This window comes from Papaver somniferum, chromosome 10 (assembly GCF_003573695.1).
Source record: "Papaver somniferum cultivar HN1 chromosome 10, ASM357369v1, whole genome shotgun sequence".
Taxonomy (NCBI): Eukaryota; Viridiplantae; Streptophyta; class Magnoliopsida; order Ranunculales; family Papaveraceae; genus Papaver; species Papaver somniferum.
The window spans coordinates 8,584,170-8,603,964 of record NC_039367.1 but is presented as its reverse complement, the minus strand read 5'-3'; the positions used below and the strand labels follow the sequence as shown (position 1 = coordinate 8,603,964).

The 19,795-nt window shown below is 35.8% G+C and overlaps 1 protein-coding gene across 1 annotated transcript; it reads right to left on the bottom strand.

Moving 5' to 3' along the window:
• Window positions 1–13,259: 13,259 nt before the first annotated feature.
• LOC113318604 (kinesin-like protein KIN-12E) lies at window positions 13,260–19,337 on the bottom strand. The gene is made up of 21 exons (XM_026566786.1): window positions 19,000–19,337; window positions 18,732–18,887; window positions 18,573–18,656; window positions 18,261–18,407; window positions 18,015–18,128; window positions 17,670–17,762; window positions 17,314–17,403; window positions 17,148–17,218; window positions 16,963–17,037; window positions 16,769–16,853; window positions 16,444–16,502; window positions 16,256–16,319; window positions 16,065–16,130; window positions 15,582–15,738; window positions 15,397–15,494; window positions 15,061–15,296; window positions 14,675–14,744; window positions 14,435–14,488; window positions 14,171–14,230; window positions 13,991–14,070; window positions 13,260–13,878 (listed from the first exon to the last, which is right to left on the bottom strand). Exons 1-21 carry the CDS (start codon window positions 19,168–19,170, stop codon window positions 13,839–13,841), a joined length of 2,070 nt encoding a protein of 689 aa, XP_026422571.1. The 5' UTR covers window positions 19,171–19,337; the 3' UTR covers window positions 13,260–13,838.
• Window positions 19,338–19,795: the final 458 nt, after the last annotated feature.

Here is a 19,795-nt window from a genome sequence, read left to right as displayed (position 1 = left end):
TTGGTTGTCATATTTTAGTGACTCAAAACTCATCTAAAGTCGCTTGATTGTATAACTAGAGTCAACTTCGTGTAGGTTAGACTAGAAAGTTTAGGAATGTTGAGATATACAAGTATTACTCCGAAGACCTGAAGAAAGTGAAGAAGAAGCGAACTACACCGACAACATCATACTTCCTCTTGAGGTTAGTAATATTGACTTGAACTGTTTCATTCATAATGTATCTTTCAAGTCGTGCTATATTTAAAACATAACTACGAAGTTGTATATTCTGTATATATTGTATAATACTTTAGTAATGAGACATGGTCATATTATATGATCATAGTATTAGGGAATTAGATTACAAAGTATAACGCTTATCTTTTGAACTTCGTAGATATGACATCGACACAATCTTGTATGTATTGTTGTGATTGTGTCAATGGGTTATGGTGAATATTTCATCCTAGGAAACAATGTTTTACATTTGCTTAAAGGAAGTACATTCATGAACTTGTTTTATGAATCGAAAGGGAAATCGCTAGGCTTATTGGTACGGCTATTCATTGCAAATCTTTGGATTACCAATATGTGTGAGATGGTAGAACCGACCGTAACTTTGTTATGTATATGAGATGGTATGATAGATATTTGTAATTGGTGTGATCGATCACATAATATGTGTAACTGATATTCGTAATTGGTGTGATCGGTCCTGGCAATTGGTGTAACTGATCCTGGTAAATGGTGTGACCAATCACAAGCAATACCATGAGTATATGGTAACCGATCCTGGTAATTGATGTAACTGATCCTGGTAAATGATGTAATCGGTCCTCGTAACTTATGTGTGGCCGATAACAAGTATTCAACCGATCCTAGTGATTGGTAGAACCGATTGAACCTGTGTTTGTGATTTGATATTTGATAAATCACATAGTGATCTTGGAATACAGGTGAAATGATTCTAACTTGTTTGGAAGTATGGTATAACCGATTCCAAGATTATAAGTCCATGTGAATATGAATAAGTATTTACAGAGAAAGGATGTCAACATACTTTGAACACAGACAGTAAATCTTATCATTTATTGTTCAAATATATTCCTTAGTACTCAAGGAGATCTTGTGCCGAAATAAATTGAGAATCTTTTAATTAAGGTTTTTGGTTCTATATGCTTTAATTACCGATAATTATATATATATATATAGAGAATAAAAATTAGTAATATGCATTTACTAATTGGAGACTTTCTATTGAGATATTCCGGAAATTTTGGACAAGCATTTATTGGAATTATGAAAACCGAATTTCGCTATTCATTGCATATCTTGAAAATATTTTTGGTTTTGGAATTCCTTGGTGTCCAAACATCCTTGGTCTATAAATACCTAAGTTTGCATTTCTAGCAAACTATCCTAAGATCCAGGCAAACTTCATCTTTTTGTTGTTTCTGATGGAGTCGTCCATTCGGAGAGGAAAGTACCTTAATTAGGCGAAATCTCTTACGACCGCTCGTTTAAAGACCTATGTGGGATAAAGAAGCTCTACGAGTACTGTTTGTGGGAAACTAGATAATTGCACTGTTATTAGTTTTCGTTTGATTTGATTGACTAACTGTTGTTGAAACTTTGATTGCACCTAGTTTGTTTATTCTTGAGAATCTTCTCTTCTGATATAAGATTCACTCAAACTATATCTCGTATTCATAGACAATCACACAAAGTGTAAATACCGATTTATTGCATTGTCTCGACTTTGTCCATAGACGATCACTTTTGATAAGAGGACTTATAGGTGGATAAATAAAAGATTGTGGTGTATTTGGGTACCCTCGTCTTTTCAATTGTTTTCAGAGCAGGCAAACATGGAAAAATCTAACAATCTGTGTTTGGCGCGATCCAACCTATAAGACTGGAATCTAAAAATGGTTTTTATTGAAATGGTTTTTAGTCCAAAAATGGTTTAGTATAAATCTCCTCCTCTGGGCTAAAGATCAAGTTGTAAACTAGGCGCAAATCTAATTGAAAACTTAATAAATATTATCTAGATAATGTACAGGCATAATAATTTTAAGATAATATACATTTCCAGCAAAATTAGAGTTAAAATGTGTTTAGGCTTATTCCTATGATCTTCTAATCTAGCAGCTAGATTAGAAATCCACGTCAGCTAGGGTAACCACCTAAGTCCTATGGGATGGCTAATCTAGCAGCTAAATGCTGAATAGAACAGCATCCAACGCTGAACAGTACAACGCCCAGGTGACTGCTGAACAGAACAGCGTTTAACCTGGTCAACTAGGTTGACAGTGCTGAATGAATCAGCGCCTGGAAATCAGGCTTTCTTCCTCGCATAACCCCCTCTCCCTCAGTTCTTCCCCATTTTATTTCTTCACTCAAACACACAAAAATACATGTTGAAGATCAATGATTCTAGAAATTTGTTTCTCGAATCCTTCCGTGGGTTTGTTCTCCATCGAATTCTTGATCGTTTGAGAGTATTTTCATTCAATTCCGTCCACGAAATTGATTGAGGTAAGGATTTAAATTTCTAGGTTTTTCTTTTTTTTTTTATTTTTGATTATGATGAAAATGATGATTCATAGTTGATATAATGCATGATTTAGATGATATGTTTACATGATTTAAATTTTAGGTTTATGGAACAACAATGTTCATTCTATATTGGAGCTCGTCAAATCGTATGGGAGAAGACATACAAAATGGCTACAACTTCATGTTCTTCATCTGGAAGATCTACATCTTCTTCAGTACCATCTATCCAATACCAAATACCAAACAATCCAAATGGAGCTACTACATCACAAGACCTCACATTAGGTGGTACTTATGAATGGGCTACAGGTCAATGATTTTACACCCCTACGATCGAAGATGGAGCTACTTCATTACAATATCAACAACAAAGAAATGAATTTACTGCATTGTTGGTGGAAAACGAGACTAACATTGTTTATGATACTCAGTTCTTCCAACAACAATTCCATAATTTCTTTGACCTGAATTAAATTACTTGTCGTAGTGTTTAAAGTACTTGCCGTAGTGTTTATGAAACCATATGGAGTGTTATTTGTTTTTTATGGAGTGTTATAATTTTTAAGTGTTATTTATTTTATGGAGTGTTATTTGTTTTTTGTGGCGTGTTTTAAGTTTTTTTTTTTTATGGTGTTATAAAAGCTTTATGTGTTCGTTGTATTAGGTACATTATGCAGGGAGATTTGAAAAGAACTTTGTTCGGCCTTCCGGATGATGAAGATGATATTGAGACGAATGTTGTAGAAGTGGCTACGCTTTTGGAGACACAGCGGAGGCAGGGAATACATCAACCCGTCTCGAATGAAGTCAAGACCCGTCAGACGGTACACAGAAAACGTGTAGATGCGGATGCTCGTATGATGCATCAATACTTCAACTTCAATTGTATGTATGGGCCACAGAAGTTCAAAGGTCGGTTTGCTTTGCCTCGTCCACTTTTTCTCAGAATTCCAAATCCTGAAGACATATCAACCCGACTTCAACCCAGCGGTGAATAATGATGATGGAGGTGGTACTTCCACTCAACCTACTCAAGAGACTCAAGATACTCAAGACAATAAAGCTCATAATATGGATGAAGATTTGGAAAATATGGAAAGGTTTGGTAGATCCTCATCTACTCATAATTCTGAAACCTCAGACATATCTCGTAGAAGACACTGTTTCGAACAAACAAATGATGTTAGAAGTGGAGGGAGAGATCAAGCAAAGAAAAGGGATCGTGAGGCTAAAGCATCGCAGAAAGCATATGAAAGAAATGGATAAACTCATCGAACTTCTTGAAAATGCACAAGTACAAAGGAAGACCAAGTATGAAACAGAGGAAGGGTACCTGAAGAAGAACATGGAAAACTCTAAAATCTTGGCACAAACACAACAAAGAGAAGCTGACATGAAGATCCTACGTCAAAACTTGAATGAATTAGAGGATTGGGGAAGAACGAGATTTTGGGCCGTCATTGATTGCCACTTTATCCCCTAAATTAAAGTGATATATTAGTAATAATTTAAATTATTTAGAATTAAGATTTCAATTTCAATGTACTTTTTATGTTTTAAGTTATTTAAGTTATTTTAATTTTAATGTATTTTTTTAATTTCTTCAAAAAACATTGTAACCTTGTTTTGCAATGTAATGGAAGATTTCACTTACTTTGGTACATTCTCAAATTTTGAAACAAATAACCATTGAAACAAATTGCCAAACGTTTAGAAAATCAAATTCTGAAGAAAAAAAAAGTTGTTGGTGAAAAAAAGGTCAAGCGCTGAATGGTGCAGCGCTAACCTATAGCGCTGAATGGAACAACGTCCAGGAAAGCACTAAATAGTTCAACGCTGATGACCTGGAATATTCGCGGAGCGCTGAATCGTTCATTGTTGGGACCACTTTTTGAGCGGTGAATCATTCAGCATTTCAATCTCGCTGCTAGTTGAACTGCGAGCACTTGCTAGGAGAGAAAAGTAGTGTTAAATTATAAACCCCACCTTTTTTTTATTTGCAACATTTTTTTGGCCAATCTAGCAGTTCAATCTAGCCCATAGGGGTTAGCCTTCAACACATAGTGATTTTTTTCCTTGTTTGTCTCTCTAATTGGTATTATTGTTACCGTCTTTTTAGACACTATTTAACTCTAATTACTACTACTCCATAAGCAACCTAAGGAAAAGAAGAAAGCAACCTTACAACGAAAAAAGATGTTGCAGACCAAAAGTTCACTTGAGAAATTCACGAATATGTAATACATATAAGCATTTTTTTTACAGGGGAAAAAGATTGAGAAGAAAAAATGTTACAATTTGACGATTTGTTTAGTGGAAGGTGGAGGAGGTTAAGTTCCTCAATCCCACTACTGATTAGTCAGACATATGTGAATTTATTGGAATGAACATTGTGATGCAGTGAACCTAATCAAACGATCTTTTTCAAGTTTCGCTTTCACTCACCTAACTCCCAAACACAGAAGAAGAAGATTTGTAATGTGATTGATATCATATTTCAAGATTTGTAATTCTAAATTGATTGATATCCATTCCTTATACTTGAATAATTTGATCAATCATCCAGTTAAAATAGTGAGGTAAAGTAATTAATTAATCACTCAAGATCTTAGAAATTTCCACCAACCGAAGAAGGGCATTTTCTTACTCCTTTTTCTATGATTTAGTCTACTATTCATCAATCTAATACTAGTAGTCTGCCTCATTCGAAGGTTACGTTGCTTCCAGTACTTATTAAACATGAATGGGTAAAGTTTCTGCGATTATTTGATTAGTCAAAATGACTAATTAGGTTTGATTTAAGATACATGGATACCTTGTATCAGTTTACAGATATTACATTCAAAACTAGGGTGCAAAAATAATTTCCATATGAAAGATGGCCATACTAATTTGTGTTCTCTTAATCTCATTTTTTCCACCGTCATTGCTGTAGTAAATTGACCAGTAGTATTCCCACTCCATACCATGCAATCAGCAGCTCCTCCTATTTCAGGCAGTTTATTAATACTTAATACACTGTAGGAATGTTCCAGAGATTACCTATAACAGTTGTAGATGGTGGATATTCGACAAAGGCTAAAATCGTAAAACCATAATTGTAATACTCCTGATCCAGCAATCAGATGAGTGTTGAGGCTCATGTCTCTCGTCGAAAGCATGAAAGCTCATACCAGAAATCTCTGACTGAGAACGCTGTCTTTCAGAGTATATGTGGATACGAAGTCTCTCAGCTGTGGCAACGGCATATCTCATAAATACTGAGCAATTTCAGTAATTAATTCTATATAGAACGAACGATTGGGCGGCTCCTAGACAGCTTGCCTGCTAGTATAGAGCGACAACGTCTTCAGGATGCAACAATGTTTTCCCTGACTATATAAAGGAGATATGACGTTTCAACAAGCTCATATCTCTCAATTCTCAGATAATTAATGCTCCTAGACAGCATGCCTGCTAGTATAGAGCCATCAATTAATTATCCCTAATCGTTAACTGAATATTCAACAATATTCTACGATTCTTCGTAATATTTCGTCACTTCAAATTTGTGGTTCTTCCCAGCAGAATTCCACGGGTTAGTGATAAATGTTCAACGTACGGGCATCTGAGCAGCTATCGAGTAAGCCCCGACTAAAATGATGCAAGTGTACTCAGCAATAATGCACAAACGAGCACCTGAATGCACAGGCGAGCATTCCAAAACACGAAGGAACGATGAACCTATGCAAAATGGGAGGAAAAATAATAATAATAATAATAATAATAAAAAATATTTGCAAAGGCGTTAGGGGACTGGGCTCACCGGCCGGCCAGTCACGCTGTGGCCAGTCCCACGCCTAATTTCATATTTTATTATTTTTCCCTGATCTCATGAAAATCTCTTTATTTGAACAAATCTCCTTCGCCTTAAGGAAACTCCCTAGTCTCATGGTGTTTCCTCGTATCAAAGAAATAATAAAATTTAGGAAAGGTGTTGCGGGACTAAGCCCACTAGCCGGCCGATCATGCCTTCGCCGTGGTTGGTCCCACACCTCATGACTCCTTATTATTTTATTATTTCCCTCATCCCATGAAAATTCCCTGATTTCATGATATTTTCCTAAACTCATGAAAATTATGTAAAATTAAGGAGAAAACGCACGGGAACGGGCTCATTGGCCGGCTGGCCATGCCCTAGCCGTGGCCGGTCCCACACGCCCTTGTCTCATTATTTTAATATTATTAGTTTCCCTCATCCCATGGAAACTCCTTCACTTTAAGGAAACTCCCTAGTTTCAGCAAACTCCTTGAATTCATGAAATTTCCCTCAAATCATGAAAATAATATAAAATTAGGGAAACTCGTGGGACCGATCCCTAGCCGGTCGGTCATGCCCTAGACGGTCCCACATGTCCCTTATTTTATTATTATTATTTTTTATGTTTCCCTCATCTCATGGAAACTCCTTGATTTCAACAAATTCCTTGGTTTCAACAAACTCCTTGATTTTATTATATTTCCCTAAAATCATGAAAAATATTATAAAATTAGGAAAAGTGCCTTGGGACCGGGATCTTTGGCCGTCCGGCTATGCCTTGGTCATATCCGATCCCACACTTCATGATTCCTTCATTATTTTATCATTTATTCCTTCATCTCATGAAGTTTTCCTGGTTTCAGCAAAAATCCCTGATTTCTTCATATTTTCTCAAAATGTTGCTCAAACGCATATCAGAAAATATCGAAACTCTCAGGACTGAGACACGTACATTATGGTGACACGGGCATGTCTCCTTGACCTACTAAGGCCGTCCCTGAGGCTTGCAAAGAGCTGGTCCCACGTGTTTTAACAATTTTGACCTAATTTGCTTAATTGCTCATACTGGGTCCAAACTCTTCTCAAACAACTTAGAATTTGCTCAAACGACCATCAGTTGGTCCCATGACCACCAAGATCCGGTCTCATGACCCCTTGGTCGGTCCCTCATCTCTCCATAATTAGGTTTTACTACCTAACGCTCACACGAGCATTATTTCAATAAATGATTAAACCAGCATTTAATCATCCTTTTACCAACTGGTCTTCAAGAGACTTTGGTATTTTGCTCACTTGAGCATCGGGGCGCTACATGGTCGATTCATCATCCCATGTAGCCGGTCCCTCCTTCATTTCATGAATGATTTTCAATAAATCATTAATTTATCATCAATTCAGCAGTTGATCAAAATTAGGGTTTCGAATCCAGAGCTCTGCAAAAGCATAATTCTTAGCAGATTCAAACACTAAAAATTTTACGTTGATCCCGTGGTCACTCTTTAATAATTATGCTAGGCACAGATGCCAGCATCTTAAATCAATATTTGCTCATACGAGCAACATTTGTTCAAATGAGCAACATTTGCTCACACCAAAGAATATTGGTTCAATTATTAATATTCAACAATTCATCAAATGAGTAACATATGCTCAGATGAGCAATATTTGCTCAGATCAAGGGATATTGGTTCAACTATCAATATTCGACGAATCAGAACAATATTTGTTCATTTTAACTATCAACATTTATTCGACAATGTACTTTTGTCTCAGCAGACATGTTCAATTCATAAGTCTCAGAATATTTGGAAATCACGTTCGACTCAGCAATACAAGGACTCATCGTCCCATAAAGTCAGCAACTAACTCCACGAGATGTCAATCATATCACATGGAGGGATATTAACTAGGGTTTTGGTCTGGCGATCTACGACACGTGTGTTCATGCACACGATGAGAATGTGAGCAAGTCGTGCAATCAGTTGAAGGAGTTAGCAAAGTAGTGGATGGAAAATCAACCAAGTCTCTGCACGATGAGCAACTGGTTTTGACACGATTTCCCATTTCCCCACTCTTTGACTTCAACAACTGTCACACTTCATGGGATCAAGGTCTTTACAATTCCAGCAATATAAATAAGTCTCTGAATCCTAATTGAAACAGACAAGAATTTCTCGACAAGTTCACACAGACAATCTTTCGTCTACACGAACTCATCGTCTGAGCAATCACTCTCAACTGAGTAAACTTCAATCATTCAGAACTTTCTTACGCAGAATACACAACACACCTACAATCTCGATCACTATTGATCTCACACATTTCTTAGCTTCCCTCCTACAGATCAACCCATCCTCTCTTGTGACCAAATTGACTCTGGAACGGCCATTGTCTTGGTTTAGGCCGGAGTCCTACAGATTGATCTCTCGAACTTAAAGCACTCCCTTCTTGCAGTGCATCTGTGTAAGTTTGAGCATTTGCTCGGTTCAAGGAGTCTCCTCCGCACGGTCATCTCCCCAATTTCGTAAAAACCACCAAATCGTTTTTCCCCATCTACAACAGCTCTTTTACTTGCATGTACCAAACCATGTATCAAACCACCTTTTTTTTAATAGGAAATATGGATTAAATGTAAATAAGATTACATCAGAGTTTTATCTTGCTGGATCAACGTTGCAATCCAGTCAGGAATTATGCTTGAGTACCGAAAACCAATATTCTGAGTTCTTACAAATTTAGCTAGACTATCTGCTAAATGGTTTGCATCTTTGTGTGAGTAAGTGCAAGACCAAAAGGTAAAAAACACTAAAGATTCCTAATCCATCTTTTATTATGTTGAAGGTTTTCCATTTCATAGCAGTTAAATGGCCATTCACATCATTAATCGTGTTCTGGAAATCGCCCTCCAGATGAATCTTGGTCAGTCCATTTTGTTGAGCCCATAGAACTGCTTGTAATAGTGCTTGAGCTTCTGTTTGTTCAGGGTCTATTGTAGTAGATGCACCTCCTCGCAGTCCATTGCAGTCACCTGCAAAATTTCTTGCTATTAGAGCCCATCCAGAAAGACTATTACTGTCAATATGTGAAGCATCAAAATTAATTTTGATAATATCATTATGAGAGGAAGACCAGTAATGGTGTATCTGTCTTGGTACCACATTATTATTATGCTGGGTACTCAAAATACCTTTCCAGTCATTTCTTTGCATTATAATAGAGTTAGCAATATTATCAATATTAATCTGCCTATTATCAAAAGCTTTGGCACATCTTGCTTTCCATATAGACCACATACAGAAAGCAGTAGTTTCATACAAGTTAAAATCCAGAGTTGTTGAAGTATTCCCAGTTGGATGAGTTGATTAAACAGACTAACATCAATTTTATTTCATACACCCCTCGTAACATTGCAGTTAAGAAGCAAGTGTTGAGGACACTCTATATTCTGATCACAAACTGGACAAGAGGTGTCTTGGTGTCTTTTGATCCTTGCTAGTTTTGACCTAGTTGGTAAACACTTATGAATTAATTTCCACATAAAATGGTGAATCCTAGGAGGCGGTTTATGTTTCCAAAAAGATCTCCAGTTGATAGACAGAGAGTTTTTATTAGGATTTGCTAATAATTTATAATTTAAGATCATATTATAAGCAGATTTAACTGTAAAATAACCATTTCTAGTAGGTTCCCATCTTAATATATCTTCACCTGCAAAATGGATTCTAATCTTTAAGATTTCATTAACTGTTGTATTATCAAAAAGATTGTTAAGGACATCCACATTTCAGCACTTCAGATCATGATTAATTAAATGACTCACTTTCACCATATTAGAGGAGATAAAATTAGATGTTATAGGTCTTTGCATATTAGGAATCCAATTTTCTTTCCAAATATGCACAGACTCACCATTACCAATTTCCCAAACATAATTTTTTTAACTATTTCCAAACCTGTGCAGATGCCATTCCAGATCCAAGACCCCTGTTTAAAGACACTGTTAGTCAAAGGAGTTAAGTTATAAAAGTACTTACCTCTGAGAAGTTTAACCCATTAATCATCTGGATTGGTAATCATTCTACATGAAAGTTTTTCCAGTAAAGCGATGTTAAGAATCTCAGTTCTTTTCATGTTTAGACCTCCTAATTCTTTTGGTAAAGAAATATCTTTCCATCCCTTTATATAACATCCCTTTTCACCCTCTTTCCTGCCCCACCAAAATCTCATTTGAATACTATCTAGCTTATTTTTTAACTCCTTGGCATGGGAAAAACATCAATATGATGACTAGCTAAGGTCCATAGCACATATTGGTTCATAATAGTTCTTCCTGGTGGAGCAAGATAAGTTGGTTTCTACTGAACAAGTCTATTCTTAGAGTTATCCAATAAGTGTTTGAAAGAATCAAATTTTCTTTTTTGCAATAATAATGGGACACCTAAATACTTCTCATTTAGGGACATTCTTCTTATTCTGAAAATATTAGCAATCTCATTTTTCACATTATTTGGGACTTCTTTGCTTAAAGCTAAGGCAGATTTTTCAAAATTGATAGTTTGGCCAGAGAACATACTGAATTGGTCGAGTAAAGTTTCTAGGTTCCTAGCCTCTCTAGTTCTTGCCTTAATGAAAATCAAGCAGTCATCTGCAAAAAAAGAGGTGAGAGATAGAAGGACAATGTTTGTTAGCTTTGAATCCATGAATGAGGTTATCCTTTTCATCTTGAATCAAACCTCTGGATAAAGCTTCCACACAGAGAATGAAGAGGTATGGAGACAAGGGATCTCCTTGTCTCAAACCTCTTTGAGGATAATAAACTTTACCAGGAGCACCATTGAGAAGTATAGATGTAGAAATTGTAGAAATACATTGATTAATCATGTTGCACCAATCAGCGGAGAAACCAAGCTTTTTAAGACTATTAAGAAGAAAAGACCATTCTATTCTGTCAAAAGATTTTGACATATCTAGCTTAATAGCAACACCACCATCTTTTGCCTTAGTTTTTTTCATAGAATAAATCAGCTCATGAGCAATAATAATGTTATCATGTATTAGTCTACCAGATATGAAAGTTGTTTGTGCTGGTGATATGATCTTATGTAAAACACCTTTTAGTCTGGATGCTAACAATTTAGATATAATCTTATATGTCACATTACATTAACTAATAGATCTAAAAGCCACAACACTTTTAGGACAATTGCTCTTAGGAATTAAAGTGATGAAATTGTGATTTAGCTGTTTCAAAATATGATGGGAATGGAAGAATGATTGTACCATTTTTATTACTTCAGGGCCAACTGTTTCCCACACCAATTGCTAGAAACCAGGTGGAAAACCATCAGGCCCTGGAGTTGTCCATGGCTTCATTTCAAAAACAGTTTTCTTTATTTCCTCACTAGAAGGGATGGCAGTTAACATGGAATTATCCTGATCAGAGATTACAGATTCAATCTTACTTTGAAAAAATTCTGGATTAGGTGGATGGGATGTTCTACTCATGTTACTAAAATGCCTTAGTAACTCAGTCTCAATATCTTCTCTATCATCTAGCCAAATACTCATATTATTCTGTAAGGACTCAATCTGAGTTCTTTGTCTCCTAAAATTAGCCTTTTGATGAAAGTAAGCAGTGTTTCTATCATCTAGTAGCATAGCATCATCTTTACCTTTTTGCCTCTAAAAGTCCTCCTCAACATCATACCAATACTTTATTTTCTTGGTTAGCTCTTGAATTCTGTTATCATTTTGATTCCTACCATTTCCAGTAATATTAGATAACTGAGATTCTAGATTAGATGTTTGGAAAGAGATATTACCAAAGGGTCTTCTTCTATATACCCACAAAAACACTAGTGGTACCCCTTTATCTATCTACCCCCAAAGTTTATATATCTACCCATCAAATCTATTAAAAGTGTGTACCCCCGACCTCGAGTGTAGAACAGAACATCTGTTGATCCTCGCCTAAATGTTCTTAAATTTCCTCAATTTTATCCATATACTCCAATTATTTTTCTTGATTTACCTATAAACCTTCTTTTTCTAGCCAAGAAAAATCCTAAAACCTAATCCTAAATAGACCCGTCGTTTCTCTCCTTCTCACTCTCTGTTTCCGGTTGTCTCCTTTTGGTATTTGGATCACAAAATAAATAAAATTAAATTAACATACTCCTAATCTTCTTCTTCTAGCTAACAAAACCACAAACATCTAACCTTATACAAAGATAAATCAACTCAACTAAACTAAACAAACCCTAATCAATTTATATAAATCAACTAAACTAATCAGTTTGAATCAAAATAATCTAATTCAATAGATTTTAATCAATATGAGGTCTAATTAAATTTCGAGGTTTTTTTTGGGTCAAACAGAGATAAATGGGGTTTTTTCAAGTTTTTGTGCTAATTAGCGGTGTGGAACTTTAATGTCTTGTTTTTGATCTATGGCGTTTCAGTAGATGGAAATTCGTAAATCCATACACATGATCCTTGCTTTCATGTGGAAGCCACCAGAACTTGGCGGTGTGGAACTTTAATGTCTTGTTTTCGATCTATGGTGTTTCAGTAGAGAGAAATTCGTAAATCCATAGACATGATCCTTGCTTTCATGTGGAAACCACCGGAACGAATCCAATAGTGGCGTATTCAGCATTATTAGAATTAATACAACGGACTATATGCAATCATCTGATACTCTGATGCATATGCAATTAATCAGTTCATGTAGAGCCAGAATGGGTACGATGGAAACCCATTTATGTCTCTCGATGTACTATATTTGTGGTGTTACTGCAAGAAACAAGTGAAACCAAGTTGCACCATTCATGAGCTTTACTATCATGCCTAAAAATGTTGGCTTTACGATTGTATGACAGACCCTTTCCTTCGAAAAAATTTTAAATCGAGAGGGGTATAAATATAAACAATTTCAAATAATTTTAGGAATTTAATCCAAACAGATTTACAACTAACATAACTAACAAATGGGGGTATTATTAGTGTTTCTGTGGGGTATATAAAGGAACACCCTTACCAAAATGATGGTAATTCCAATTTCTAATAATGTATTTTGTAGAGTGAAGACAATTAGCAAGAATAAAAGCATTATAACCAGAGACATTGCATTTCCATTCAGACCTGATTACTTCGGAGCAAGTAGGGTCTCTAAACCAGGCTTTATTAATCAAACCACCTAAAGGTCTTCTTTTATATCTTTACCCTCCCTTTATGCTTCTTCTTTAAACTTCGAATTCTGGTACCGATACTCTTTTGAGCTCTTTTGAGTCTCTCCCATTTACTTTTTAACTGTTTGGGATTCCGACCTGCCTGAAACCCCCCTCTTGCCAAATTTTTTTTCCAGGGTGTCTTACCATCCTTCATCATCTCTTTAACAAGCGTCTTCAACAAGATAATTTCATGTGATTGCCACTCAAGGTGGGATATCTTTCTAGTCGTTCCTGAATCTTTTATACTTGCTTCTTCCTCCATATTACTAGTTCTTCTTTAGGTCTCTTACTAAATCATCAATCTGCCTGCAAGGTTTCAAAACAGTTTCATACTATGTTAGAGTAGCTAAGGGATATCGCGAAGAAGCTTCAATAATCTGCACAGGAAATAAGTTTGAAAGAGAAAAAAAACAAGAACCTCTGCAAATTTTCTTTTTCTTCAAGGCAGGAATCTAGTTTCTTGTGCAGTGTTTCAACTTCGCACTGGTTTTGTATAGCCTGCAAAATCAAGAAAATTCAGCAATATGTTATTGAAATTGATTTAAAGTAGAAACAAACTTGAAACCAGCTAAAGAAGCCAACAGTGGTTGAAAATCACCTGAATACGAAGGAATTCATTCTCATCACTCATGGAAGAACCCCAAGATGATGTGGGATCCTAGTAGTTAACATACATAAGTAAAACATTAGACAAGAAAAGGGTGTTTGAACAGCTACTTGTATCTAGAAACTTTGCGACTGTATCCCCTAAAAGAGGAAACCGACATATTCTGGAGATGCTCAAGTAAATCAACTAATCAAGCTCTCTTATTTAACTGCATCTATACTGTAATCATGCTTGGAATCAAGTTGGCTTTCATACTTGACTAGAAGTCAGCAAACTATCTTCAAAGCTGGCCAGACTAGAATTTCCTTTCTGAATGAAGAAACAAATTCAGAATTTCAGTTAACCAAATAAAATCGTTCAATCCAAAATGCTTCAAAACATCAAAAGAAGCATGTTGTCCACCTGGCCCATCGAAGATTCAGATTCATGCATAAGATTCCAATCTAATGCTTCTAGCAAACTAATAACAAATATCAATTCTGACCAACCGAATACCTTATTCTGTAGTATCATGATTTGTTCACTCATCGTCTCGCGCTCTCCCTCCTCAGAAAAACTCTTTAATCTGGAATATCAAATGTTCAACACTGAGATAAGAAGATCTGTCACAGATTCTATCAATGATTTCGATTAAATTGAGAAACATACTTAAGTGTAAACGATTCTAATAGACTTGCATATAAGTGCATGCGTGTTCTCTAAAAAAAGTCTCCTCGAAATATCTTTTTCCATTCTAAACTAACAAAGCTTTCCTTTTTTGCAATCGATAAAATACAATTGTAGGCTGATTACTAGACTAGCATAAATTTTAGTGCATGCAGTAACAATTTGAAGTGTTAGGATAAATAAACTCAGATTGAATGGAAGAAAGAAACACATGCCTTCTAACTTCTTCTTTCAAACGAAGATTTTCCATCGCAAATCTAGTCACTTCAAGGTTCCTATCCACCTGGTTATGGAGAACCTCTATCTCTTTCAGATATTCCTCCTTTTCCTGTAAGAGATGCACCTCAGCTGACATCTTCCCAGATGCAACTGCCTCCAATCTTTGGATTCCGGCCTCACGAAACCGAAGCCGCATTTTCAGATTCATTATCTCGTCTTCTCTTCGTTTGGCCTGTTCAAAGTAGATGCTAAATATTTCAGAAAAAATTTCCTAGAAAAAAAAAAGGACAAACTAGATTTTATCGTGCTAGATATGAAGTCAGCTCTCCCACCAATTGCATTGCTGCCTGATTTTCAGCAACCAGTGACTGCATTGCTATTTGTTTCTCTTTTTCCCTCCTGAAGGCCCCAACCAGTGCAGCTTCAAACTCTTTTGTATGTAACATTTTAATCAGATGTTAATATTTTAGGGGACAAGGAAGCACCAACAAATTTAAGAGTGGTTGAACCGGTACACGAGGCTTCTTTCTATCACACGCTAGTGGGCTAAATGATCCCTCCAATCCTTCCCACTTAAAGGAGCCTGGAGATCCCGGAAAGGAGACACTAGGAAAATCAACTTCCTGGTTCTCAATTCCTCCTTTAACCAAACCTCCCATTTGGTTTACCTCTTTCTGTATATAAACCAAGATCAGAAATTAGCTACAATATCTTAAGTTAAACAATAGGACGTAAGAAAGAACGATAAATTTGGTAAGCTAAATAAGTGAAAGGTCACTGTCAAGGTTTTTGATATGATCCAATGTATACATGAAAGATATAATAGCAACAGGAAGGCCATTTAGGATGATCAAATACTAGAGAATGTAATTTTGAAATGTTCATATTAATTAAGCCAGAAGTTTTAGTAAACTATTAATCTGACACCCAATAAATATCATAGCAATCCAGTACTTAAATAAGGAAAGCGATGTGAAATGAAAACGGATGTAATCAAAACCTCAAGTTGTTGAATCTGGATACGCATGGTATGCACATCTCTAGATGCAACTTCATTCACTGATGCCTGCGGAAATGAACAATTATAGCTGTTAAAGCATCGGGTATAATGAATCATTTTATCTCTTCAAGTAAACAATTACACAGCATGAAGGGGGTAGATGTACAAGCAGAAAAGCGAATCACACATACATTGTTCTTGATAAAGTTAGCACGTTGTGCAAATTTCAATGTGCCCAGAGTCTCCATTGAGTTACTGCGTAAAGCCAGAGAAGATAAGAAGAATAAACTAAGAACATCGAGGTAAGATAATTGTAAATACAAAGACACTTGGAGAAATTAACAAAAGAAAAAAATAACGGTTTAGATGAATCACTGACCAATTAGCAGGACTTATATTGGCGATTATTGATGTTTTTGAATTTCCACCAAGTGAGTCCTGGACAAAAGTGGCATTGATATTTAGAAACATGTTCACATGTCTTGCCGTAACAATACAGTCAAGGCTATTTGTTTCTTTTTTCGTGATATTGCAAGTATTTTAACTTACTTACACTTTCTATCGGAACCTCGATCTTATGTCACCAAGAAAATAAGAAATTTAAGAACTTCAATGATAGTAGCAAGGGTACACTTGCATGGTATATAATAGTGATAAGATACATCTAGTGGAAACAACATTAGCATTTTCAATGGATTATCTACCTGAAGCAAAAATGTGATCTTTGAATCACGGTAAGGGACATGAACTAACTTCCCATTGGAGCTTACTAGTTTCATAATTACGTTCCTGCAAGTCACCAAACAAACTCAATTAGAACTTCTTCCAAATGCACAGACACGTCTACATAAGGTAAAACCACTTGATACGACACATCAAATATGGCAATGGTACAAACCCCAAGGCCGAAAGCGACTTGTTGATATTTGTGGCTTCATTTAGGCGTTTACCTTCAGCACCAGAGCTCCCTTGCCTACAATTTAACCATGCCATTATGATCAAAAATATATGGAGAGAAACATTTTTAATTTTACAAATAGATATCCTCTTAATATTGGTTGTGGAATATTATACGGGTATTACCTCTCTGTACCATCCAAATCCACAAGATTAAGCCGTGCAAATCGATGGTGAGCAACACCTTGAACCTCCCACTGCATAAAAAAACGAAAACCGTTCATATCATATGATTATAGAATAAACCGCAAAAATATGTAAGCTTTAGTTGTTGTTGGTAACATATACCCACCTTACTCTCAATTATACATGTGAAAACATTATGAGAACGACTACTTGCTTCATTCATGTTTGTGGCAGCCACCCTTCTGTTGGTTTTTCCCTGCAAACATGAGCATAATCATTCTTAATTACTCACTGCTCATCCAATGCTTCAACCATTAGCAACAGATAATACAATGTATGTTATATTTCAAACACTCATGAAATGCTTAAAAAATTATATCAGCAGGAATTAATCAAGCTGAATGAAGGTACATTAGAAATGCTAAGGTGTAATGCATAAACCAGTAACTAATCTCCAACCCGGCCGGCAAGTAATCATGTAACAACTGTCTACTGTAGAGCAAAAAGAAGGTTGTTATATACCTGAATGAGGAGTTGAATAACATCCCGTGCACAAGTAACTTCCATCTCCTTCAGATTCTCCACATAAACACCTTTCTTAGGGCTTTCTCTTATCTGAAAAAAGATAAACCAAAATTTCAATTAAAATAGAAAAAATTAAATTAAATTCGTACAGGAAAGATGATAGAACAAATTTAGAGTCTCTTCACTCCTTGAAATATTTAGCTGAAAGGAGTTCAAAGCATAAGATATTATAAGAATTCTAAATAGTGTTCTGTTGAAGAGCACAAACAAATACACAAGTATGATGTGGAGAGATATGGTTGATGGAAAAAAGATGCATACAAGCAACTTATTGTTTATTACCTGTAAATTAGCTAAGGATGGGTCTAAAAGATCTAAAATCTGCTCATTGTATATCTGCAAATATGAGAACTTGCAAGTAAATCTCAGCTTTTCATCTCTGCGAGCCTCTTTATCCTACGAAACAAAATCCAACACGATTACATAAAAACCACTGAAGATAGAACTTGAAACACTTGAGCAAAAACATAAAAGGTGGAATAGATTTTTCAATTTCATATGTTACAAGTTTATAAGAATAACTCGTACCTTTTGGATTCTTGTGAACAAGTGTTCAAAAACTCTTGGTATCATACCACAATTAACACTATGTCGTCGAGTTCCTCCAACAATGTCTCCCATCAGTGTTCCTCCATCAATGTCTCCCATCATGGTGTGTGTCTTACCACTACCAGTCTGTAAAGAAAAATTTGTTAAACCTTTAGATTACGGTCTATAAAGAGAAGTATGAATGTTCAACAAAATTAATCACCAAAAAATTAAGGTTTGATTATTATAAACTCTAACAAGTAGAGAAAATAAACATAAAACACTTATTTCTGCAGCAATTTAATAACTCACTTGTCCATATGCGAACATGCAGCTGTTGTAACCTCCCATACAATTCTCCACCATTGGCAATCCAGCCACATTGAACAGATTTTCCTGTTACAATACTATAATGAGATCCATACTATGACAGTAAAACACATTAATCATCAATAATGGGACAAAGCCTACCTGGGTGACATTCTCATCTGCAACAAGATCAAATGTATAACGAGACTCTGGATGCCCTGTCCAAGTAATGTCCTGAGTACTCTCCTGCCTAACACATTTGTTTAGACCTTGGGTTGATATTTCCAAATTACTAAGAGGACGTATTCTAATAACAACCTGCACAAAAACCATGTAGAGAATGTAGATCTAATTTTAGACACAAGACAAAAACCTAGAAATTGAACAAAAATAAATAAAATCAGAGAATAAAATATGCCTTTAGATGTACCTGAACATTATGATCTTTCCAGAAAGAAGGATCTTCTTGTAACTCAAAATTAAGGCTAGACGATCTCCGAATAACTCCTACATGATCATCTCTTTCACCAAAATTGCTTACTGAAGAAGAAGAAGAAGGATCATAACATCCAAATCTGCTTTTAAGGTAAGTAGCTGCCATGTTTTTCAAATCTAGGGTAGATTTTTACAGTTTTTGAGAATCAACTAGTCGTTTCAACAAATAATTGATGCGATTCAGGGTGAAGGAAAACGAAGGGTTACGGAGAGAAAGAGAAAGAGAGAGTATGTGGGAAGTTTGAACTGAAGAGAGAGATGGGAAAATGAGAAGAGTTGTTCTACACGTGTAAAATCTTGGGATGGGAATTATTTATTTTGGGTTCAACGAAAACGAAGGGTTACGGATAAGACCGGGTCTTATGGAGCTTCCCAGCTTCTTCCCAAACACCTTTACACGTCAGTTTGGGAAGAGCCTAGTTCCACTGGTGATTCTCTATTTTCTTGGTGGACGGACAATGGTTGTCCGTTTTTGATAGAAAAAATGGATAATGATCTTCCGTTTTGTGAGAAAAGGACAACCATTCTCTATATTGATGATAATCCATTTGACTGGTCAGCAATAGTTGACCCAGATAAATTTATCTTTCTACGGTATATATATTAACCAGTCCGGGACTAAGAGTTCCATTAAAAGAAACCATCTCATCAAGAGTTTTATTAAGACGCATCCCCATTGTATGTCTTCTTCTGATTAGCTTAACAATCGTGATGCTGTGAATAGGCCAAGC